Source organism: Pelophylax lessonae (assembly GCF_965119305.1).
Source record: "Pelophylax lessonae genome assembly, chromosome: 6".
NCBI lineage: Eukaryota > Metazoa > Chordata > Amphibia > Anura > Ranidae > Pelophylax > Pelophylax lessonae.
In genome coordinates, this window is record NC_138773.1 from 42,887,910 (window position 1) to 42,913,953 (window position 26,044).

The following is a 26,044-nucleotide window of genomic DNA, read 5'->3' on the forward strand; positions in this document are numbered from 1 at the left end:
ACTGGAGACACTGGAATCACAGGAGTGTGGACCCAGAATGCAGGGGTCACTGGGGACACTGGGTTTAAATGAGTGCGAACCCAGATTGCAGGGGTCACTGGGGACACAGGGATACAGGAGTGTGGACCCAAAGTGCAGAGGTCACTGGAGTCACTGGGATCACAGAGCTGCAGGGGTCACTGAAGACATTGGGAGCACAGGAGTGTGGACCTGGAGTGCAGGGGTCACTGGAGACACTGGGAGCACGGGAGTGCGAACCGAGAGTGCAGGGGTCACTGGAGACACTGGGGTAACAGGAGTGCAGACCTGGAGCACAGGGGTCGCTGGAGGCACTGGGGTCACAGAAGTACGGGCCCGGAGCACAGGGGTCATTGGGGACACTGGGGTCACAGGAGTGCAGACCCGGAGTCCTGGAGTCACAGGATGCTCTGGGGTCACTGCGTGACACGGGATGCCCAGGAGTCACAGAGGACACTGGAGACACAAGAGTCACTGGAGACACACAGGAGTGCAAGAGTCACTAGAGACATCAGGGTCACTGGAGTGCTGGGGTCGCAAGGAGTGCACATATATGTACAGGGGTCACAGAGTCTTTGGAGTTGAAGGAGCACTTTGATGGCACAGGAGGGCTGGGAGTCTTTGATGGCACAGGAGGGCTGGGGTCACTGGAGACACTGGGATCACAGGTGTACACAGGGGTTTCAAAGACACAGGAGGGTCACTGGAGACACTGGGAGCACAGGAGTGTGGACCCGGGGTGCAGGGTTCACTGGAGACACTGGGATTACAGGAGTGTGGACCCGGAGGGCAGGGGTCACTGGAGACACTTAGAGCATGGGAGTGTGGACCCAGAATGCAGGGGTCACTGGGTTTAAATGAGTGCAGACCCAGAGTGCAGGGGTCACTGGAGACACAGGGATCACAGGAGTGTGGACCCGAAGTGCAGGGGTCACTGGAGACACTGGGATCACAGGGGTGCAGGGGTCACTGGAGACACGCGGAGCACAGGAGTGTGGACCTGGAGTGCAGGGGTCACTGGAGACACTGGAAGCCCAGGAGTGTGGACCTGGAGTGCAGGGGTCACTGGAGACACTGGTAGCACGGGAGTGAGAACCCAGAGAGCAGAAGTCACTGGGGATACTGGGGTAACAGGAGTGCAGACCCAGAGTACAGGGGTCACTGGAGGCACTGGGGTCACAGGAGTGCAGGCCCAGAGCACAGGGGTCACTGGAGACACTGGGGTCATAGGAGTGCGGACCCGTAGTGCAGGGGTCACTAGAGACACTGGGGTCACAGGAGTGCGTGCTCAGAGTGCAGGGGTCACTGGGGTCACAGGAGTGCAGAGCCAGGGGGCCAAGGTCATTGTAGACACTGGGGTCACTGGAGCGCGGACCCGGAGTGCAAGGTTCACTATAGACACTGGGGTCATAGGAATGCGGAACCGGAATTCAGGGGGAACTGGAGACACTGGGGTCACAGGAGTGCAGAGCCAGGGGGCCAAGGTCATTGTAGACACTGGGGTCACTGGAGCGCGGACCCAGAGTGCAAGGTTCACTATAGACACTGGGGTCACAGGAATGCGGAACCGGAATTCAGGGGTCACTGGAGACACTGGGGTCACAGGTGTGCACAGGATTCACAGAGGTCACACACTAGAGGTACAGTAGTGCCTTATCTATGGAATTCCTCTAATTTTGGATCCGTTTCTTGTCCTCTGACCTCTGTTATTTGTGAGTTTCCCTGCAGTTTGTTTGTGTCACATTATAACACAATGGAGGAGGTGAGACGGGAACAAAAGGTCATTGTATCATGTTCATTTCCTGATTATGCAGAGATCTGTGTATATTGCCCTTTGTGTTGGTTTATTCATAGAACTAAGCAATACAAATCACTAAGAGACAAGTCGGTGTTATACTTCCACGCGGGAGAGATGAGACATAGATCCGCATGATTAAATCACAGCAAGACCTGACAGCTATTGCTATGACAGCGTCATACATCTAGAACGTTCATAGACTTCATGTAACTTTTGCACTGCTATAGAGATCAGTGCATTATAATTAGACCCCTAGGGGTGCATTTATTAAACAAATCCTTGTGATCCTTACTCTAGAATCTGGGCTACACTACCCTGAACAGTAGGGGGTCTGTTTATATTAAAAAATAAAAGAATTGCAGAGCTATTCATACTGTGAAACTGCATGTGCATTAGTTCTGTGCAAATTATCCTAAAAACAAAAGTTTAGATCAAATGTTATTCATGCAGAATAGAGCGAATCAGGAAAATAGCGCAATATGGCCACTAGATGGAGCCACTGATCATAGAAAGTTATCAACTGTTTACTATATTCATTATCTCTATCCAATGGCCATAACCTACGTAACATGCGCTGCTGCATTGAGGTGCCATTTGTTTTTATGGCGTGCCAAAAAGGGCTGTGTGTGATTTTAGGCACATCAGGTCATGTTAGCATCCTATTCATTCTAAATAGGCTGCCTTAAAGTAAGTGGCGGCTGGTGTATTGGGGGCGCAGGGGCGCCGCCCCCCATCCATGCATCCGGTCCCCTAATCTACATGCGTGGTGCCGGACGCATGGAGTTCAATGGGGCCTTTTTTTTTTTTTTTGACCATGTGATTAGAGCCAGAGGCTTTCACAGGCCAAAAAAAAAGGGTGGGCTCGGGGCGCAGAGCAGTGCGCCCGAGCCCACCCAGTTGTGTGACAATAGTGAATGAAAATTCGCTATTGTCACACGGATCCTCCTCCTGGCCAATCAGGAAACGTGTTTTGAGACCCATTTCCCGATTGGCCGAAAGGAGAAGCCATGCTATTGGGCATGGAGGAGGAGGGAGGAGACGCAGAAGACAGGAGGAAGAAGCCGAAGCCGCCGCATTCTGCTGCATCCAGGCAGGGTGAGTGAGGGGGGGTCCTGTCCTGTCTTGTCTCCTGTCTCTCCTGTCTCGCTGTGGTCCGGGGGGGGGGGGGGGTTACGGCGGCCAAGTGTGGTCCGGGGGGGTATGGTGCGGTCCGTCTGCCCCCCCTTCCGGCCCATGGAGCACCAGCCCCCCCTGCTTAAAGTGATTGTAAACAATCACCTTGCAAAATAATCTATTTAGTTTAAAATAGAAATGAAAGACAAGTCATTTGTGTATAGGTATAAGAAAACATTATAAATACCTTTTTCCCCTTTTTTTTAATAAGTGATTACATTTCCTCTGTTCTCAGCTGTATAAGAGCTGGGGGGAGAAGAAGAAGCAGCAGCACACTGAGCTTCCCAGTGAATGGCTGTCCAGCGGGGGCGTTTCAGGACAAGTCTGATCAATGGAGGAGAGCACACCGAGTTCCCAGCATAGCTAGAGAACTGACCATTGTGTGTTCTTCTGCTTAGTGTGGTCAGTTTTTAACCACTTCAGCTCTGGAAGGTTTTACCCCCTTGATGACCAAACCATTTTTTGCGATTCGGCACTGATTTACTTTAACAACAAATTGCGCGTTCCTGCGAAGCTGTACCCAAATACAATTGATGTCTTTTTTTCCCCACAAATAGAGCTGTCTTTAAGTGGTATTTGATCACCTCTGCGGTTTTTAGATTTTGCGCTATAAACAAAAAAAGAGCGACAATTTTGAAAAAACGCCATATTTTTTACTTTCTGCTATCAAATTTTCCCAATAAAAAAAATTTAAAAAATCAAATTTTTTTATCAGTTTAGGCCAATTTGTATTCTGCTTTATATTTTTGGTAAAAAAAATCCCAAAAAGCGTATTTTAATTGGTTTGTGCAAAAGTTATAGTGTTTACAAACTACAGGATAGATTTTTGGAATTTTTATTTATTTTTTTGTTTTTATTAGTAATGGCGGCGATCAGAGATTTTTAGCGGGACTGCGACATTGCGGCGGACAGATTGAGCCCTTAACTGACATTTTTGACACTTTTTGGGGACCAGTGACATTACTACAGTAATCAGTGCTAAATTAAATGCACTGTTACTGTATAAATGACACTGGCAGGTAAAGGGTTAACACTGGGGGTGATCAAAGGGGTTAATGTATGCCTAACTGTGATTACTAAGTGTGGGGGGGGGGGGAGGGTTCTGTGATAGGCACAGAGTGATCGCGGTTTCAGCTTTGCTGAAACTCTTGATCTCTCCCTGCTTGTCTGACAGAAGAATTGCCTGCTTTGTTTACATAAGCAGGTGGGTCTTCTGTCGGTTTCTCCGACGATCACGGGAGGACGGTGGCAATCGCTGCCACTCCTCCCGCGGCCCGCGATTAGACACAGCAGGAGTGCGGCTCCAGGGGCGCACGCACGTCGCCGAGACCTCGTGCACGAAATCACGTAGTACTACGTGATTTTGCGCAGCCGAGCCGCCCTGCCGCAGTAATACTACAGTGGACGGTCGGCAAGAGGTTAATTGGAAAGCAGAGGGACTGGCAGGAACACCAGGGATTTCACATAAAAGAAGCAATACTAAGAGAACAGGAGACCTTCTCATACAAGTACATGGTACAACAGCCACATATCAGGAATATGAAGTGTTGGGGTAACAAATGCTTAAAAGTAGAATTAAAGGGGTTAATACTTGCATTTTCTACAGTCCCATGTCGGTGTCTTCTCCTGTGTGACAGTCTTCGGCTGTCTTCATTGGCTGGCGCGGGATGAAGTCACTCCTGCACATGTGTAGAAGGCCGTAATATTGGCGCACAGAGAGCGGCCTGGCGCTGTAAGTTGAGCTGCGCATGAGCAGCTCAGTTTACAGCACTGGAGAAGACAACAAGCAGGTAGGAAGGGGCAGGAAGGGGCAGGAAGGGGCAGGAAGGAAGAGACACCATGCCTGCCTGCTCGCTGTTTATTACAGCAAAACTTCACTTTTGTTTTCATGCAACACAAGTTTGCGTGACATAACGCCCATTAAACACTTGTTGACTGCCCAACGACTATTTACGTCGGCAGTCAGCCCCTCACAGGCAAAGCGACGTAGTACTACGTTGCTAGCCTGTGATGCTCTAGGGAGCGAGCGCCGGGCACTCGCGATTGTCCGTTCCAGCGGGAGAAAGGCAGGCGGCTAATGTAAACACAGCCGCCTGTCATTCAACCCTGTGTAAGAATAGCGATCATACGGTTCTACTATGTAGTACCGTTGAGCTCTGTTTTTACACCTCAAGCCACATCCAATCACAGTTAGAAGCACGCCCCTAGGGACACACTTAACCCCTCCCTCTCAAAAAAAAGTTAACCCCTTCACTGCCAGTGTCATTTTTACAGTAACAGTGCATATGTATAGCACTGATTACTGCAGTAATGTCACTGGTAACCCCAAAAGTGTCAAAAATGTAATTCAAGGGTCCGATCTGTCCGCCGCAATGTCGCAGTCCCGCGAAAAAAAAATCGCAGATCGCCGCCATTACTCGTTAAAAAAAAACAACAAAAATGACAAAAATCTTTCCCTTTGTTAGTAAACGCGATAACTTTTGCGCAAACCAATCAAAATACGCTTTTTGCGATTTTTTTTTTTTACTAAACATAGGTAGCATAAAACAAATTGGCCTAAAATGTTAAAAAATTTTGATTTTTAATTTTTTTTATTGGGAATTTCATATAAAAAAATGTGAAAAATATTGTAATTTTTGCAAAATTGACACTCTTTTTTTGTTTATAGCACATGATCAGAAAATCGCACAGGTGATCAAATACCACCAAAAGAAAGCTCTGTTTGTGGGAAAAAAAGGGCATCAAATTTGTTTAGGTACAGCGTCGTACGACCGCGCAATTGTTCGTTAAAGTCACGCAGTGCCGAATCGCAAAATAGGCCCTGGTCAGGAAGGGGGTAAAATCTTCCGGGGCTTAAGTGGTTAACGCAACACAGAGAAGTGTATAGACCCTAAATGTACTTCAATGGGCTGAGAGCAATACCAAACCATATTTTTTATTCTTCCAAATTGTGTCTGGAGTTCTCCTACATTCAGAACGTGTAGGAACAATTAATTTTTTTACGGTGAACATGAAAGCGTTGGGTGTGGTTCCAGGCGCCAATTGACTGCACAATACACAGTTGAAGTTTGCTGTTTTAGTTTTGGAGAGAGCAGGCCATAAAACGGCAGCTTGTGACAACATTCCATACTTACAAATCATCCGGGCATTTTTAAATCATTAGTATCCTCTGCAGTGAGCCACCAGCTGGAGCTCCATCCATATTGCTTGTTTCCCTAAGGCCTAACTCCATCTAGTTTTTGATATAGAAGAGTTAAAGGTGAACTCCAGGCACAAAATCTTTTATTTAAATACAGTATCTCACAAAAGTGAGTACACCCCTAACATTTTTGTAAATTTATTATTATATCTTTTAATGTGACAAGACTGAAGAAATGACACTTTGCTACAATATAAAGTAGTGAGTGTACAGCTTGTATAACAGTGTAAATTTGCTGTCCCCTCAAAATAACTCAACACACAGCCATTAATGTCTAAACCGCTGGCAACAAAAGTGAGTACACACTTAAGTGAAAATGTCCAAAATGGGCCCAAAATGGCAATATTTTGTTTTGCCACCATTATTTTCCAGCATTGCCTTAACCCTCTTGGGCATGGAGTTCACCAGAGCTTCACAGGTTGCCACTGGAGTCCTCTTCCACTTCTCCATGATGACATCACGGAGCTGGTGGATGTTAGAGACCTTGCGCTCCTCCACCTTCTGTTTGAGGATGCCCCACAGATGCTCAATAGGGTTTAGGTCTGGAGACATGCTTGGCCAGTCCATCACCTTTACCCTCAGCTTCTTTAACAAGGCAGTGGTTGTCTTGGAGGTGTGTTTGGGGTCGTTATCATGTTGGAATACTGCCCTGCGGCCCAGTCTCTGAAGGGAGGGGATCATGCTCTGCTTCAGTATGTCACAGTACATGTTGGCATTCATGGTTCCCTCAATGAACTGTAGCTCCCCAGTGCCGGCAGCACTCATGCAGCCTCAGACCATGACACTCCCACCACCATGCTTGACTGTAGGCAAGACACACTTATCTTTGTACTCCTCACTTGGTTGCCGCCACACACGCTTGACACCATCTGAACCAAATAAATTTATCGTGGTCTGATCAGATCACAGGACATGGTTCCAGTAATCCATGTCCTCAGTCTGCTTGTCTTCAGAAAGCTGTTTGCAGGCTTTCTTGTGCAACATCTTTAGAAGAGGCTTCCTTCTGGGATGACAGCCATACAGACCAATTTGATGCAGTGTGCGGCGTATGGTCTGAGCACTGACAGGCTGACCCCTCACCCCTTCAATCTCTGCAGCAATGCTGGCAGCACTCATACGTCTATTTCCCAAAGACAACCTCTGGATATGATGCTGAGCACGTGAACTCAACTTCTTTGGTCGACCATGGCGAGGCCTGTTCTGAGTGGAACCGGTCCTGTTAAACTGCTGTATGGTCTTGGCCACCGTGCTGCAGCTCAGTTTCAGGGTCTTGGCAATTTTCTTTTATCCTGGGCCATCTTTATGTAGAGAAACAATTCTTTATTTCAGATCCTCAGAGAGTTCCTTGCCATGAGGTGCCATGTTGAACCTCCAGTGACCAGTATGAGAGAGTGAGAGCGATAACACCAAATTTAACACACCTGTTCCCCATTCACACCTGAGACCTTGTAACACTAATGAGTCACATGACACCGGGGAGGAAAAATGGCTAATTGGGCCCAATTTGGACATTTTCACGTAGGGGTGTTCTCACTTTTGTTGCCAGCGGTTTAGACATTAATGGCTGTGTGTTGAGTTATTTTGAGGGGACAGCAAATTTACACTGTTATACAAGCTGTACACTCACTACTTTACATTGTAGCAAAGTGTCATTTCTTCAGTGTTGTCACATAAAAAGGTATAATAAAATATTTACAAAAATGTGGGGGGTGTACTCATGAGATACTGTATATTCCTCAGTAGCCACAAAGGGTATAAATCTACTTTGTATGCACAAAATGCTTTTGCGAACTTAAATACTACCTTGTAAAATTATCAGTGACATCATCACTCGGCTGTACATAGCCTGTGCAGAGCTGTGGGAGGGGCGCAGAAGGTCCACCCACTACAAAAAAACTACAGGAAGGGGCAGAGACAAGACTAATCACCCCGCTCAATGAGAGAGAGCAGCATTGAGTGGTCTTTACTACAGGAAGGAAAAGTCTCACACTGGATTACTGCGCAGGTCTGGAAGGAATACACAAAGCACAGTGAGAAGAATACACATGATGAATGGATTTAGAAGATATCAATTCAGCTTTAGGCCTGGTTCACGCCAATGTGGATTTGAAATTACGTTACTTTAGCGCGATTTTAAAGCCGCAGATCAGTGCAATTTGGATGTGCGGTTTACGCCTTAATTTAACCACTTCACCCCCGGAAGGTTTTACCACCTAAATGACCAGGTCATTTTTTTCGATATACGGCACTGCATTGCTTTAACTGACAATTGCGTGGTCATGCGATGCTGTACCCCAAAAAAAATGTCACAATGGAATTTGCAGAAAAGTCGTGCAGGAATCTTTTTTAAAAAAGCTGCAACTTGAGTCGCAGGTATTTAAACGGGTTCCATTGCCGCAAATGGGGTGCAACTTGTCATGTAATCTTTGAACTGTCAACTAACATGACAAACCGCATTGGTGTGAACCAGGGCTAAAGCCTAATTCCAACTAATTATGGATACGATGTAAAATTTAAATCATTGTCAGGTATTAAGCTCTGTCTGTGACCCCATTGGGAGATTTTCCCTTCACTTCCTGTTTCGTTTTCACCAGGACAGGAAGGCACAATAAAAACATTGTAAAAACTTCAAGTAGAGCTATAGGCAAAATTTTTTTTTACAATTTTGGATACAGTATGGAGGGGGGGTTATAACCCCTGTCAGTTTTTTTTGTTATCATCTGTGTCCAATTGGGCAGATTTCCCTTCAGTTCCTGTCCCATAGACAAAACAGGAAGCAAGAGAAAATCCCTCCAAAGTGAAGACATCCCAACCCCCATTGGAAGATTTCCCCTCTATTCCTGTTCTGGTGACAACCCAAGATTTGGGATTTTCTTTCATTGTCATTTTTGGTGATCATGGTAAACAGAAGGAAGAGTTCGTATGAAATGCTAGACTCAGGGTCCACAGTTCTTACATCCCTTATGACTCTGAAATGCTTCTGCCTTCAGCTGAGCCGCTCAGATCTGGACTCCATACATAAAGACTTGGAAGAGCTGTGGAGGTTCCTCAAGAAGCATCTCAACTCCGGACAAGCCTTCGACCCAGACGGAGCTGCTGGATCTAGGAAGTGAGTGAACATAGAAGGACAGGAGAACAATTATAAAATATACACATATACACAATTATAAAAGCTACAGGAGGGAAAAGGAGGACAGTGATTTCTCTACATGCTGCCCCTGCCGTCCCTCCGATCCAGGTGTACAGGGGAGCCTCACAGGCCTCCTGGAGCATGGGGCCCGGTTGCAATTGCAACCCCTGTAGTTAAACCCCAGGTTGGGGGAAAGAGTTAGAACATCTGTCAGGTTTGTTTTGCAGTCTTCCTGTCTTGGTGACACCTGCACCTTTATATTTGTTATTCTAGTGTCACCGGGACAGGAAGTGAGGGGAAATTACCTGAATGTGGACACTGGCACAATATTATCTTGACAGAGGTTCAGAGGGAGCCACTGACCTCCTTCCAAAATGCTAGTTTCCTGGCCACTACACCGATCCTCTGATTTTAGTATTTGTGTGACAGGCCCAGGACACCTCTGACTTTCTGTATACATGTTCCAGGTCAGTCCTGTAACTTCCCCAGGTAACAGACCCAGCCCAGACTTGTTCAGTCTTAATATTTAATTACATAAAAGGAACAAAAGCGTTAGAGCTGCCTCCCCGCAGAGACACTAATCCCTAGTGACCCGCATCGTCACGGAGACGGGTTCAGTTGACCAAAGGGGAAGCGTGACAGGTACTCTTCTCATCTTGTTCCATAGCGAAACTAAAGAGTCATTTCATCTGCTTCTCCGCAGGAAACTGTTCGAGAGAGTCAAATGCATTTCTTGTGATCGGCCGGTCACCATGGCAACAGGGCCGTGAGTAAACAAACACTTTGCTGCTAAGCTGCCCCCCTGCTAATTCTTCCCGTGTTGTCACCTCTGTCTAATGCAAGTTTGTCCCTTCTCTGCCCTGATAGCCCCCTGAATGTCTCCTGTCTTAGAATATTAATGCTGGTTAAGGTCTCTGCCATTTGTTTTATTTTTCAGGCACCTTGTCACAGTTCGCTCAGCCCCTCTGATCCCCCGGAACCGTCCGCAGAGCGCTGAATTGGGCCAGGAAAATAATAGCAGGTGAGAGAAGGATCGTCTTCCTTTTCAGCGCGTAATATGTCATTGGAACTCATCACCGCCAGCTCCCTTTAACCACTTCTGGACCGGAAGGATCTGCCCCCTTAATGACCAGGCCATTTTTTTGCGATTCGGCACTGCGTTACTTTAACAGACAACTGCGCGGTTGTGCAACACTATACCTAAATAAAATTGATGTTCTTTTTTTTCCACAAATAGAGCTTTCTTTTGGTGGTATTTGATCACCTGTGCGATTTTTATATTTTGCGCTATAAACAAAAAAAGAGCGACAATTCTGAAAAAAAAAAAACAATATTTTTCATATTCTGTTATATGACATTCCCCAAAAAAAAAATTAAAAATCAAAATTTTTTAACATTTTAGGCCAATTTGTATTCTGCTACATATTTTTGGTAAAAATTAAATCACAATAAGCGTATTTTGATTGGTTTATGCAAAAGTTATTGCGTCTACTATCTACGGGAACGATTTATGTCATTTTTATTGTGTTTATTTTTTTACTAGTAATGGCGTCGATCTGCAATTTTTTGCGGGACTGCGACATTGCGGCGGACAGATCGGACTCCTGACTGACATTTTGTAACACTTTTGGGGGGACCAGTGACATTACTACAGTAATCAGTGCTATAAATATGCACTGTTACTGTAATAATGACACTGGCAAGGAAGGGGTTAACACTGTGGGTGCTCAAGGGGTTAAATGTGTACCCAGGGGCGTGTTTCTAACTGTGGGGGGGCGTGGCTTGTGGAATGACCATAGAGACATGTGATCCTATATAGAAGGATCACAGGGGCTCTATGATCATTGCAGGGAGAAGAACGGTCAGCTGTGTTTACAACAGCTGACCGTTCTTCTCTCTCAGCGGGGAGCGATCGCGGGTGCCAGGTGGCAATCGGAGCGACCTGCCCCGTGCATCGGAGTCCCCGCTGCCGAGTGGGGACAGGAGCACTCGCTCACCCCCTTGCTGCAGGCGTGCGACCGACGTATACCTACGTCGGTTCACACAGGAGGGGCTGCCTGCCGCAGTAGAACTGTGGCGCGCGGTCCTTAACCGGTTAAATGGTTTGGTCATCTTTCCCAAAAAACAGCCTATGCAGGTAAGGGGTGTCTGTAAACTGTGCAGCTCTGACTAAAGTTGAATAATGCCTTTGCTATAGGTGTAGGTCATTTATGTACTTCAGGAAGCCTGACTAAAATACTCCCAGGATGTTGCTAGGGTGTTGCTAAGTGAGGCCTAGTCTTTAGCTCAATCCTGTGATGGTGGAGGTGAGAAGTACCAACTAGGCCTCACTTAATGCCATAGCAACATCCTGGGAGTGTTACAGTCAGGCTTCATGAAGAATGTAAATATCCTACACCTAGCAAGGGCGTTATTTAACCACTTAAGCCCCGGAAGATTTTACCCCCTTCCTGACCAGGGGGTATTTTGCGATTCGGCACTGCGTGACTTTAACGGACAATTGCGCGGTCGTGCGACGCTGTACCCAAATGAAATTGACGTCCTTTTTTTTCCCACAAACAGAGCTTTCTTTTGGTGGTATTTGATCACTTGTGCGATTTTTTGATCATGCGCTATAAACAAAAAAAGAGCGTCAATTTTGCAAAAATAACAATATTTTTCAAATTTTTTTATATGAAATTCCCCCCAAAAAAATGTAAAAATCAAAATTCTTTAACATTATCGGCCAATTTGTTTTATGCTACATATGTTTGGTAAAAAAAATCGCAAAAAGCGTATTTTTTTTGGTTTGCGCAAAAGTTATCGCGTTTACTAACAAAGGGAAAGATTTTTGTCATTTTTGTTGTTTTTTTTTTTAACGCGTAATGATGGCGATCTGCGATTTTTTTTTGCGGGACTGCGACATTGGGGCGGACAGATCGGACCCTTGACTGACATTTTTTATACTTTTGGGGTTACCAGTGACATTACTACAGTAATCAGTGCTATACATATGCACTGTTACTGTAAAATGACACTGGTAGTGAAGGGGTTAACTTTTTTTTGAGAGGGAGGGGCTGTGTGTGTCCCTAGGGGCGTGATTCTAACTGTGATTGGCTGTGGCTTGAGCTGTAGGAACAGTGATCAACGGTCCTACATAGACTTGTTTACATTAGCCGCCTGCCTTTCTCCCTCTCCACCGACGATCGCCGAGTGACCGGCGGACATCGGGTCCGGCGGTCACACGCGCGGGAGCGGGAGCGCGCCTCCGGCGGCGCGCGCTCGCTCCCCAGAGCCTGACAGGCTAGTGACATACCGGTACGTCACTTTGCCTGTGAGGGGCTGACCGCCGCAGTATATGTACTTGCTGCGGTTGGCAAGTGGTTAATGTTAGCCAGAGCTACACAGTTGGTTTTTATATTTGTTAGTTTGCTGTCTCATGTTTTTTTTTTGCCTTGGACCATACATCACATTTTGTTCTTTGGTCTGGCCATACGCGATTCTTTTTTTCCAGGTTCAATCAGCGATGGGAATCACTCCCGCTGTGCTAGTGTATGCTGACAGCTGGAAGCCTTCCCTGCAGGCAGAATACAATGATCAGTGTTTATGACTATAGCCAGCGGCACTGATTGGTCAGGAAAAACCTGACTGGCTGGTTGTACACAAGTTGATTGATAGAACGACTTGCATACAATCAGCTGGCTCATTCAGGGATTGATATTTGGCTGCTCTCTGTTGATCCAGCCAAATTTCGATCCACGTATGACCGGCTTTATAGTGCAGCTTAATACATTGGTACAGACATTGCGGTTTTAGCTAAATGTCTCAACTCATACACTTCAAAATTAAAACATTGACTTATCACTGCAAGTGCAAAAAGCCACTTTGCAACCCCACCCCCAAACCAGTCCGGGACCCCTCCATAGATGATAAAACAAGATTCAATAAGGCACTCTGGATCAGTATGCTCTCCTTCACCGTGCATATTCGGCCTCAGAGTATAGTATGTAGACCTACTAATTCTCTGCACTTTTTGCACTGGGTCTGATATATTCCCTTTCATGGGTGTAGAGATTCCACAGCCTCAGGGGAGGACTTGGCCAGGGGGCAGGGGGGAAATTGCCCCCTGGGCCGCTCTGATGTCCTGTAAAAAGGCTGCACCGCTTCTGCCACAGACATGCCTACAGGATTCCTGGTAAAGAGAAGTAAAAAGTCCCCACTGCTGACCTACTGAGTGCGGGATGAAGACAGGGACAGAGTGCAGTCCTCCCTCCCCAGCATGGATGGTGTAAACTGTGTCTGAGCATAGGCCGGTTCCATGCCCCACTGGAGACTTTCCTCCCCTGGCCAGCCCCAACCGAGCTGTCCCAGCTCCACCTAACCGCCCCCTGCTGGCCAGGTTGGGAACCCGGATTCAGCCGGTGAGTAGATAGTACCTGGACAGGGCTTCAGCCTGGAATGGGGGTCAGGAGGAGGACGGAAAGAGGGAGAGTGGGAGGGGGGCCGAGTCGCTGCACCATAGGCCTCTGGTTTGTACTTGCCCGCTGGGCCAAAAGTTGCCAGTCTGCTCCTGCACAGCCTCATCATTGACTACAGACACAGAGGGCTCTGTTTGTGTGTAAATGAAAGATCAGAGCTGCCGAAGATTTTCCCTTTACCTAGAATGCACTCCGGTGGTTTAGCTAACCATTGCTAGTTCCTTATTACTGCACATGAGACATTACCACAGAATGCTGGGTCATCACAGCTACGTTCAACAACAGTGCAAGCAGCAAAATGCTAATTCTTTAAGGGTCAATCCACTTTAAACTGTTGTTTTAGTGTTTGGTACACTAAAGCATTAACCTGCCTAACCATTTTCTATCTCTGCTTATAAAATATTTGCACCGGTTGTGCACACCTGCTGTGACGTTATGAATCATTTCCACCATCCCTGCACCCAAAGTTGCAACCTTACTGTGCCCATTTTGAGGGGTTCCTACAATCCTTGTGCTCAGTGTCCAGGTTTGCACACCTTCTTTGGCCATTATGAGGGGGTTCCCACTAGTGATCAACCGATATCGTTTTTTTAGTGCCGATACCGATATTTTGGTCATCACATATCAGTATCGGCCGATATCTGCCGATATTTTTGAACATTTAAAAATAAAACATTTTTATATTTTATTTTTTACACAGGTACTCTTGAGGAGGGATCTGGGGGGGTCTAAAAGACCCCAAACCCCTCATCTGCACTTAAAAGCATTCAAAACACCAAGTTTGGCTGTTTTGAATGCTGTCATTTTTTTTAATCTGGCGGCGAGTACCCGGAAGTGACATCACTTCCGGGTTTTTACATGGAGACCCGATCAGAACAGAATGCGACTTTGATCATGTCTTCGGCGGCCATGCAGGTAGGATGCCCGGGTCTCCCGTTGGGAAACTGTGTCTGAGCAGAGGTCGGTTCCATGCCCCACTGGAGACTCCCCCTCCCCCCAGGCAGCCCCGAACGAGCTGTCCTAGCACCCCCAACCCGGATTTGGCCAGTGAGTAGAGAGTACCCGGAGCAGAGCTTCAGCGTGGAATGGGGGTCAGAAGGAGGCCAGGAAGAGGGAGAGTGGGAGGGGGGCCGAGTCACTGCACCATGGGCCTATGGTTTGTACTTGCCCCCTGGGCCGAAAGTTGCCAGTCAGCCCCTGCTCATCTACAATAGTTTAGGAAAACATGGACTTCTGTTGAGCAGAGGAGATCACACACTGGAGTTCATCTGGTCCAGCAAGAACTGGCCAAATTTCAATCAATGTAAGGCCAGATTTGGACTCGTATAGGAACCCTTTTGAAGAAAACAAAAATCAGCTGACACTGGCCCTTAGACAGTTGGTCGAGGCATATTATCTGCACTTTTTAAAGACTAACTTTTTTTTGAGAAAAAAAACATTCTCCTCTGGGTGATCTGTGTACATTGAAAGGATTTTAACAAACCTTGTTGCAGATTTCTACCTTTTGCTATTCTGAGGAAATAGCTGTTTGTTTGTCTGTGTCCATGTGCAAAGTGGATGGGAATGGGAGCAATTTTATAATGACCAATCAGCTGCTGCACTTTCAAGGCTCTAATATGGAAAGTTGCAGGGTCTGCATCTCTTTAGACGCCATTTTCCAAAAGTGACATTTTTGTTGCAGGGATGCCCAAAATCTGACTTGTATCTTACTGCAGACTTCTGGGAAAATCAGTAAGCCAATCATACAGATTTTCCCATAGAAGTTGAGTTACCCTTTAAATTTGTGTCTTTCTTGCTTTCAGTGACCCTCAACATGTAACAGACCCAGAATTCCAGTACACAGAACCACCGAGACCCCACACTTCCTGCTCCATGCACAGAAAGACATCCCGCAACCAGAACCTGTCCACTGTTTTTCCCTATGGCGACCCGGTACAGATCCAGTACAAAAATGTAAGAACAGTCACTGAACTGGGGGACTCATTTCCCATTATGTCTCCTATTCTTTCTTTAACACAGGAGATGACTCCTATACTTAGTGGAATAAAAGCATTTATAATAGTTGAGCATACACATGTCATTAGACAAGTTTAAAGTTTCCATAATCTGGTTACAAAAAATAATTATGGCCAATGACACGTGTTATACCTTAGTGAATGGAGCCCATATAATGTTGCTCAATGTGTGGCTCTGGATAGGACTGAACCATATATGACCACATTAATGTGGCTCAGGGGAGGACTGATCCAGGGGCAGGGGGGCAATTGCCCCCTGGGCTGCTCTGATGCCCCATAAAAAGGCTGCTTCTGCCTCAGACAGGCCTAAAGGATTCCTGTTGAAGAAAAGTAAAAAATCCCTGCTTCTGACCTACTGAGTGCTGGTTGAAGAAAAGGACAGAGCACAGGACTCCCCCCAGCATGGATGATGTAACCTGTGTCTGAGCAGAGGCTGGTTCCATGCCCCACTGGAGCCCCAACCGAGCTGTCCCAGCTCCCCCCAACCACCCCATGCTGGCCAGGTCAGGAACCCGGTTTCGGCCTGTGAGTAGAGAGTACCTGGAGCAGAGCTTCAGCCTGAAATGGGGTCAGGAGGAGGCCGGGAAGAGGAAGAGTGGGAGGGGGGCCGAGGCGCTGCACCATGGGCCTCTGGTTTATACTTGCTCCCGGGGCCACGAGAAGTGCACTGCTATTAGTCAGGAGGAATTCAAGACAAAGGGTACATTTTTCAATCTAATGTTTAGGCAAAATGTCCATTTCTAGATGTTCCCTATAAAATAGAATAGTTATTTTGAGTTCAGGTCCACTATATTTGTTGCTGTCTTACCACTTTTCTCAAATGTTTATCAGCTCATTATTTTAATGGTCTGTGCATTGATCTTTGTAATCTTTAACTCCTACAGAGTGCGTTTGACTTGATGGGAATTGATGGCGTTATGTACAAGGGCCGGATTGATGCAAATTTTACTAATAACATTCCAGAAAGGGAAGCGTCAGGTGAGTGTGAGCTTTGCAGCCCAATCTTTATTTGTTTTACCCCTGGAAATCTGAGTGACTCTTTTACTCTCTTTGCCAGTGAAAACGCCTCAGCCACCATACAGGGCATCAATGGAGAGAGCCCGTTCTGCCGCCCCACACTTCAGAAGTCACAGTGCCTCCAACACACGTGAGTAGAGACAAGAATGACACGTTTGACATGCACAGGCATGGACTGATGAGTGAGCTCAATAAAAAAGATGATATAAAAGTTAGCTTAAACCTGAATGACCAGTCTTCCCCTGATTGGTGGAAGACATAATAAGACACTCTACTAAGCAGTATCTAAAATGAATTTAAACTGCCACCTGGCAGCACTGGGGTTGCCAGTTCGAATGGCATCCACGGCACTACCTGCCTAGAGTTTGCATGTTCTCCCTGTGCCTGCGTGGGCTTCCTCTGCGTACTCCGGTCACCTCCCACCAGTGGCGGCTGGTGCTCCATGGGCCGGGGGGACGGCAGACGGACCACACCATACACACCCCCCCCACCCCGGACCACACCAGCTCCAGCCCGCAAACCTAAAGGTCGCCGGCTCACTCTCCCTGGGCAGGCAGCAACGGCAGCTTCCCCCTCAGTCTCCTCCTTGGGCTTCCCCTGTGTCTCCTTCCTCCTCCTCCTCCTTCTTGGCCAATAGCATGGCTTCTCCTTTTGGTCAATCTGGAAACTGGTCTCAGGACCCGCTTCCTGATTGGCCAGGAGGAGAATCAGTGTGGCAATAGCGAATATTAATTCACTATTGTCACACAACTGGGTGGGCTCAGGGCGCAGTGCTCTGCGCCCCGAGCCCACCCTTTTTTGAAGCCTATTAGAGCCTCTGGCTCTAATCACGTGCTTACAAAAAAAAAACCATTGGAATCCATGCCTCCAGCACCACACATGTAGATTAGGGGGCCGGACGCATGGATAGGGGGGCAGCACCCCTGCGCCCCCAATGGAAGGGCCGCCACTGCCTCCCACACTCCAAAGACATGCTGGTAGGTTAACTGGCTCCAGTATTAATTGGCCCTAGTAGGTATGAATCTGATTTAGGATCAGGACCTTAGATTGAGGGCTGGGACTGATGTGAATGTACAATAAAATAAAACAACCTTTTATTAACTGAGCTATTCTGCTATTGGTGACACCTTTTATCATAGTCCCTCGCTGCCCAAACCAGTGGTCCACTCCAACAGCTATTCATACACCTTCTCCTAACGATAATGGAACTTGGATTTCAATGCCACTAATGAAATGTCACCAACAACAGAATTTCCTGTGAGATTAAAGCTGGAGATTCGTCCACCCATGCTATACAGCGTATGCTGTGCTACTGTATTGTGACAGCTGGCACCAGTGCCTGTCAGAATACCTGAACAGGAGTTTCCACTGGATGCAGCCAACAATTTTCCACCCAGCGATTTCTATTGAAAAATTCCCCCCATATTTAGACTTCTAGCACAGCTATGAAAATCGAGGTTAGTACAATGTTTAGCCGATTGCATGTTTTTTGAACTTCAGTTGGGCTTTGTTATTCCCTAAAGACAGGATTAGAAAACACTTATTTGCTGAGATTAATAATGGCACCTCTTTTTTGGACAGGGACACCAAATCACTCCGCACGGACAACCCGCACCACCATACAAGTGCCATCAACCCCGGACACCTCACCACCCACATTCCACGTGCCATCTGCTGCAGAGACCACTGACTTATTCCAGCACCCACTTACCAGTGGTGGGCAGTGGGGTGACCCTTAAAGAAGGCTGGACAACCAACAGATGACCAAAAAACTCTGTTCCAAATGTGACCGGGGCGTTCTGTCACATGGCTTTCAAATCTTTATTTTTTTAATTCCCTCTCTTATATATATATTTAATAAATCCAGAATGCATATCTTAATCAGACCATGTTACAGACATTTTGTGTACAAGCCTAAGTTCAAACTTTACCTGATCAGTCAGTAGTTTAGAATTAAAGCAGAACTTTACCCATAACAACTTGCTTCTTGCTGGAGGCTGTCATTTTGCTAAAGCCCAGAGCCCCCAAACAGTAAATCATAAAGTGGAACTAAACCTATTGATTTAAGGGTTTCAAAAAACAGTTACATTCCTGGAATGCCGGGATTGCTAACTGTCATGTTTGCTTGTGTCCTCAACCAAACTGTCAAACCATCAAATATCTGGTGTCATAACTGATCACATGTGCAGCACCATGGCAGTTGCAGTTTAACCACTTTAGCCCCGGAGGATTTGGCTGTTCAATGACCAGGCCCTATTTTGCGATTCGGCACTGTGTTACTTTAACGTACAATTGCGCGGTCGTGCGATGCTGTACCCAAACAAAATCGACGTCCTTTTTTTCCCACAAATAGAGATTTCTTTTGGTGGTATTTGATCACCTGTGCGATTTTTATTTTTTGCGCTATAAACAAAAAAATAGCGACAATTTTGAAAAAATTACAATATTTTTCACATTCTTTTATATGAAATTCTCAAAAAAAAATGTAAAAATCGAATTTTTTTTAACATCTTAGGCCAATTTGTTTTCTGCTACATATCTTTGGTAAAAAAAATCGCAATAAGCGTATTTTGAATGGTTTGCGCAAAAGTTATTACGTTTACTAACTACGGGAAAGATTTGTCATTTTTATTCTTTTTTTTTTACTAGTAATGGCGGCGATCTGCAATTTTTTTTGCGGGACTGTGACATTGCGTCGGACAGATCGGACCCCTAACTGACATTTTTGACACTTTTGGGGGGACCAGTGACATTACTACAGTAATCTGTGCTATACATATGCACTGTTACTGTACAAATTACACTGGCAGGGAAGAGGTTAACAGCATGTGTGATCAAGGGGTTGAATTTGTCCCTTGGGGCGTGATTCTAACTGTCAGGGGGCATGGCTTGTGAAGTAATCACAGAGACATGCGATCCTATATAGCAGGATCACATAGCCTCTGTGATCACTTCAGGGAGAATGACAGACGGCTGTGTTTACATCAGCCGTCTGTCCTTCTCTCTCCGCTGCGGGAGATCGCAAGTGGCCGGCGGCCATCGGAGTCGCCGGTCACACACACTGGCTCCCCAGCTAATGAGCGGGGGCGGGAGTGCCATCGCGGCACGCAATCGCCCCCTAGAGTCTCCTGAGCGAGCGACGTAGTATGACGTCGCTTTGTCCAGGAGCGACTGCCTGCCACAGTAAAACTGCGGTGGGCGGTCGTTATGTGGTTAAACAGAAGCAGCGTCCTTGGCTGTAAAGCATAGAAGGGTTTAATTCGGCTCTAGGTCCCTTTCACACTTGTGCGACTTGTCCTGCGACTTGGGACTGCAAAGTCGCATAAAAAGTCGTACCCCATGATTTCCAATGAGTACCATTCATATCTGCATGACTTCAAGTCTCAGCGACTTCAAAGCAGTCCCTGCACTACTTTGTACAAAGAGCAAATGACTCCTGCGCTTAAGGGGTGGCCTTGCGCCTGGTATCCGGAAAATGCGATTCAGGTCAAATTGTAGTAAATTCAGGCTGTGCTGCCACTCTCAACGGGTCGTGGTAACCCAAAGAAGATACTGAAAAGAGAAATGGACAGAGGGCGCACCAGCCTAGTGCATTATCTTTAAAACAATTTATTGTAATAGACATGTATACACATTATACTCACAAAACGATTATGAAACACGGGCAATAAGCAATGAGGAAACTGTGGCGCTAGGACCCTTAATGAATGACAGTCCCACTTGAGGATGTGTAAAAAGCAATATAAAAGCAGTCCATGTGTGTCCGTCTCCACATAAAGAAGTAATTCTTGAGCAGAAAACCACCACCAGAAAGCACTCCAACACCAGTACTTCTTACCAAAAGTGATTGATCTCCATCACAGAGATCAAAAGTAGCGCATAACTGGAAATCATGAAGGCTTCTCCAATGCAGTCTTAGTAAGCTCGTATTCTTTTTTTAGCAAAAATTTGAAACCAGGGTTCTTAATTCTCCGCACTCCTCAGCTCGCGCCTCGCTCCCCAACCAAGCCAGACACGCCTCCCAGCTGCTAGGGGAGCGTCTAGCAGCTGGGAGGCGTGTCTGGCTTGGTTGGGGAGCGAGGCGCGAGCTGAGGAGTGCGGAGAATTAAGAACCCTGGTTTCAAATTTTTGCTAAAAAAAGAATACGAGCTTACTAAGACTGCATTGGAGAAGCCTTCATGATTTCCAGTTATGCGCTACTTTTGATCTCTGTGATGGAGATCAATCACTTTTGGTAAGAAGTACTGGTGTTGGAGTGCTTTCTGGTGGTGGTTTTCTGCTCAAGAATTACTTCTTTATGTGGAGACGGACACACATGGACTGCTTTTATATTGCTTTTTACACATCCTCAAGTGGGACTGTCATTCATTAAGGGTCCTAGCGCCACAGTTTTGTCTTTTATTTCTTTTAATCTGCTACATTTCAGATTAGTGTGGCTGCTGTACCCACTACTGTATATTTGCTGTTTTTACAGTTTTTTACCTTAATGCGCAGCAATTTCATGTATTTAATAAGCAATGAGGGACCACCAGGGGTCTCCACTGGGCATCCTCAGCTGCCGCAGGCCGTGGAAGGATGTAGACCTCCAAAAAAATGCTTACGCGTTTCGGGGTGTTCCCCCTTCATCAGAGCTCTGATCAAGGGGGAACACCCCGAAATGCGTAAGCGTTTTTTTGGAGGTCTACATCCTTCCACGGCCTGCGGCAGCTGAGGATGCCCAGTGGAGACCCCTGGTGGTCCCTCATTGCTTATTGCCGTGTTTCATAATCGTTTTGTGAGTATAATGTGTATACATGTCTATTACAATAAATTGTTTTAAAGATAATGCGCTAGGCTGGTGCGCCCTCTGTCCATTTCTCTTTTCCAGTACCTGCACTACTTTGGTCTGACTTTGATGCGACTTGAGGTTCATAGACCTCAAGATTCAATTTGCGGCAAAGTCACGTAACTTTCAGGTCTTACAAGGGTAAAAGGGGCCTTAAGGCTGTCAGCAGATTGGTCTCTACAATCCCAGCAGTGCCTAAAAATGCCTAAAATGGATAGCAACTGAGCATGTGCAGAGCAGGGTGAAACAACTGTATTACTGGATTTTATTCATTATAGACACTTATTTTTAATGTTTTACATAGCTATACCTGCAAAAAGGGCCAGCCTGAAGTCATCTAGCAGGACTTTATTTTCTTACTAAAGTTCCAATTTAAAAAACTAGGGAAGGGGTGGAGGCAAGACCAGTCACCCCGCACCCTGCAGAAGAGAAAGCAGCAGTGACTGGTCTTTAGTAAGGCTGGGTTCACATCTTTACTTGATGCATATAGGGCAGCCCATTCATTTCAAGAGAGCAGAGCAAGTCCCTGAGTCCTTTTTTAAAACTGAGCCATACGAAACTGCATGGTGCTGCTGCGAAAAATGCGTGCTTCTGCCGATGCTTGGGGGAGCCATAATTCTAAAGAGTAGCCAAGTTTCTGCATGTCAGAAAAATGTGTCGTGAAATGTGAACCTAGCCTGGAAGAAAGCTCATGGACAGGGGCAGAGTGCAGATGTTTAACTACTTGCCTACTGGACACTTTTACCCCCTACCTGCCCAGGCCGATTTTCAGCTTCCAGCGCTGTCACACTTTGAATGACAATTGCGCGGTCATGCATCACTGTACTCATATGACATTTTTTATCATTTTTTTCACACAAATAGAGCTTGCTTTTGGTGGTATTTAATCACCACTGCAATTTTTTATTTTTTTGTGATATAAACAAAAAAAGACCGAAAAATTTGAAAAAAACAAAAACAAAACTTGGTTATATTTACTTTTAAAATGTTGCAAACAGGTCATTTTCTTTTCACTGATGTGCGCTGATAGGTTGCACTGATGGACACTGATAGGCTGCACTGATGGACACTGATGAGGCGACACTGGTGGGTACTGATAGGTCGCAGTGATGGGCACTGATAGGTGGCACTAATTGGCATTTATAGGTGGCACTAATAGGCACTGATTGGCAGCACTGATGTGCACTAATTGGCAGCACTGATTGACAGCACTGATGGGCAAGGATGTCCACTGATTGACAGCACTGGTGGGCACTGGTGGGCACTTATTAGCAGTACTGGTGGGCACTGATAGGCTGCACCGGTGGGCACTGATAGGCAGCACTGGTGGGAACTGTTGGGACTGCACTGATAATCAAAATATTGGTAATCAGTGCCCTGATTAAAAGTGTAGATGTCCCTTTCACACAAACCGGTTATCAGCTCTGTTCTCCTAACGCTGTCAATGTGAGGAAAGTAATGTCAATAACTGGCTTGTGTTTACATCATGATCAAGTGGCTTCTTGAGTTCAAACAAGTGTTGGGAACATACCCTAGTACAGGGATCGACAAACTCGATGAGCGCCAGGTCGCCATTGTGACTAGGAAATGCAGATTGGCACCTGGTGTCAGACCCAGTGGCTAGCATTGTGGGAGCAGCTGGGCACACAATTGCCCGGTGTCCGGCAGGAACTTTTGTTTTCTGATGCCAGGGGTGGGGAAGGGAAGCAATGTGAAGCCGGGTTAGAGGAGGAGAGGGGCTTGACTGTGAGGGGCGGGTTAGAGCAGACGAGGGGATTTAAAGTAGTAGGAACAGCGGGTTTGGGGAGGAGCGGAGCTGACAGGGGTGGAGTGGAGCCCCTGGCAGGAAGTGTGCCCTGTGCGGCTCTATCCTCCCTCCTGCTGGGTGTGCGTCTAGATCGAGCTGTACGGGGAGACTCCCTTGAGCAGGAACCAGTGGCTCTGAATAGGCTCAGCAAAAGCCCTGAGCTGGACACCACCTCGCAGGGATCCCCCGGGCACTCTGCTTCCCCTCCCTGGATGAGCTCCGACTGCGGCTTTGAGTCGGCTCTGGCCAGCCTGAGAGCCCCCTACCCCCTGGACAGCCAGTGTGGCCACCTATTAGTGCCCACCAATGCTGCCTTATCGCTGCCCATATTAGTGCCCATCAATGCTGCCTTATCAGTGCACATGAATGCTGCCTTATCAGTGCCCATCAAGGCTACCTTATCAGTGCAGCCTCATCAGTGCCCATGTTAGTGCCCATGAAGGCTGCCTTATCAGTGCCCATATTCGTGTCCATCAATGCTGCCTTATCAGTGCCCTTATTAGTGTCCATCAATGCTGTCTTATCAGTGCAGCCTCATCAGTGCCCTTATCAGTGCCCATCAATGCTGTCTTATCAGTGCAGCCTCATCAGTGCCCATGTTAGTGCCCATCAATGCTGCCTTATTAGTGAAGCCTCATCAGTGCCCCTATTAATGTCCATTAATGCTGCCTTATCAATGCAGCATCATCAGTGCCTGTATTAGTGTCCATCAATGCTACCTTATCAGTGCCCATCAATGCTGCCTTATCAGTGCAGCCTCATCAGTGTCCCTATCAGTGCCCATCAATGCTGCGTTATCAGTGCAGCCCTAATCAGTGCCCATATTAGTGCCCATCAATGCTACCTTATCTGTGCCCATCAATTCTGCCTTATCAGTGCAGCCTCATCAGTGCCACCTTATCAGTCCCAATGAATGCTGTTTTATCAGTGTCCCTATCAGTGTAGCCTCATCAGTGTCCCTATTATTGCAGCATCATCAGTGCCCCTATCAGTGCAGTCTCATCAGTTTTCCTATCAGTGCAGCCTCATCAGTGTCCCTATCAGTACAGCCTCATTAGTGCCCCTACAGTGCAGCCTCATCAGTGCCTCTATCAGTGCAGCCTCATCAGTGCCCATCAGTGCAGCCTCATTAGTGCCCCTACAGTGCAGCCTCATCAGTGCCTCTATCAGTGCAGCCTCATCAGTGCCCATCAGTGCAGCCTCATCCCCGCACATTATTTTCGGTTTTATAACCAACATTTTTTTCAAAATTTTCAGTCTTTTTACATGTATTTAGCAAAAAATAAAAAAACCTAGTGGTGATCAAAAACCACCAAAAGAAAGCTCTATCGGTCTCAAAAAAATTAGCAAAATGTAATTTGGGTACAGTATTGCATAACCGCGCAATTGCCTTTCAAAGTACGACAGTGCTGAAAATTGGTCTGGGTGAAAGTAACCAGTTTTTTTTAGCTGGCTCCTAGATTCAAAGCACATTTGTCAATCCATGCCCTAGTATTTACATCTACATGTATGACACAGTCACCCAAGTCCCAAACATCTCAGCAGAATGGTCATTGGTTTATGTAAATTAGGGTGGTCACATGTTTTTGTTTTTGAACAATCGATAGCTGCCTTGACACCTTTCATGATGCCACAGCCACAGTGATTGGACTAAGGTAACTGAGTTACTGTACCCATGCAGGTATAAATGCTGGGTATGAAGGCCCCTTGTCCTTAAGTAGACAGAGCCCTGGTTGCTGCAAACATAAAGGTAAAGGGTCTAAACTGGCCAAGGTCAAAAAAGGGTGTAGAAGCTTATATAAATAGAGGCAAATGGTGGGGTCACATACCTTTTTGGAGATGACCAGCCTCAAGCAAGTTCCTGCCCGCCCTCTTGATTTCTTAATCCATTGCAGCTTTGTTTGCTGCCAGTTGTAAATTGTTTTGGTCTACAAGTGTCTTGGTTCCTTAGACCCCTGTCTGGAACTTAAGCAGGCCATAGATGAGTTGAAAACCAAATGAAAAATTATTGGTCGTTCGCTTTTCGCATCATTAGTGTGCCATTCGTAACATGTGATTTCCGTGTCACAATCCAAAGTGCTTGATCCAACATGTTGGATTTTGTTTAGTAATACAGTAAACCCCTCCTCCTTTGGGGGGGTTACGTTTCGGACCCAGCCGCGAAAAGTGAAAATCCGCGAAATAGAAAAACCCTATTAAAATGCATTGCAGGCATGTTTTTTTACTGTCACTGTACGTGTAAAAGCATTTTAAGGTCTTTAAACACACTTTTAAAACAATAGAAACTCATTTAAACACATAAAAGATACTGAGAGACATAGCAAGAGCTATGGAAAACACAAAAATATTTCATTTTTAATGATTTATATAGTAAAATAACATTACAAAAAAAAAACGCAATATACCGGGACCGCAAAAACTGAACCGCGATGGAGCGGGGGTTTACTATTTTCATTTTTCTATTGACAGAACATTTGGTTTTCGACTTGTCTATGGCTGGCCTTAGGGTGAAGAGTGAAGACGTGTTTGGACAATGTCATAAAGTTAAGATAATACTGGGTGTATACATCTGACCGGCACTAGTTATGATGGTTTTAGGGTTCTG

At 46.3% G+C, this 26,044-nt stretch overlaps 2 protein-coding genes across 3 annotated transcripts in view; both read left to right on the forward strand.

Annotated features, from left to right (window-relative positions):
* The window catches only part of LOC309557940 (uncharacterized protein C16orf96), a 61,517-nt gene extending 42,852 nt beyond the window's left edge, over positions 1-18,665 (forward strand). For both annotated transcript variants that reach the window (XM_082260813.1, XM_082260814.1), the window contains 7 exons: positions 9,179-9,297; positions 10,022-10,084; positions 10,256-10,339; positions 15,578-15,728; positions 16,675-16,768; positions 16,848-16,937; positions 18,389-18,665. In XM_082260813.1, the coding sequence (XP_082116939.1) occupies positions 9,179-9,297; positions 10,022-10,084; positions 10,256-10,339; positions 15,578-15,728; positions 16,675-16,768; positions 16,848-16,937; positions 18,389-18,546 (759 nt within the window). In that variant the 3' untranslated portion in view covers positions 18,547-18,665. The remainder of the gene's footprint in view (positions 1-9,178; positions 9,298-10,021; positions 10,085-10,255; positions 10,340-15,577; positions 15,729-16,674; positions 16,769-16,847; positions 16,938-18,388) is intronic.
* The window catches only part of LOC309558550 (E3 ubiquitin-protein ligase TRIM39-like), a gene marked incomplete at its 3' end in the record, with an annotated part of 98,393 nt that continues 75,907 nt past the window's right edge, over positions 3,559-26,044 (forward strand). Inside the window, exon 1 of the mRNA XM_082261629.1 lies at positions 3,559-3,580. The remainder of the gene's footprint in view (positions 3,581-26,044) is intronic.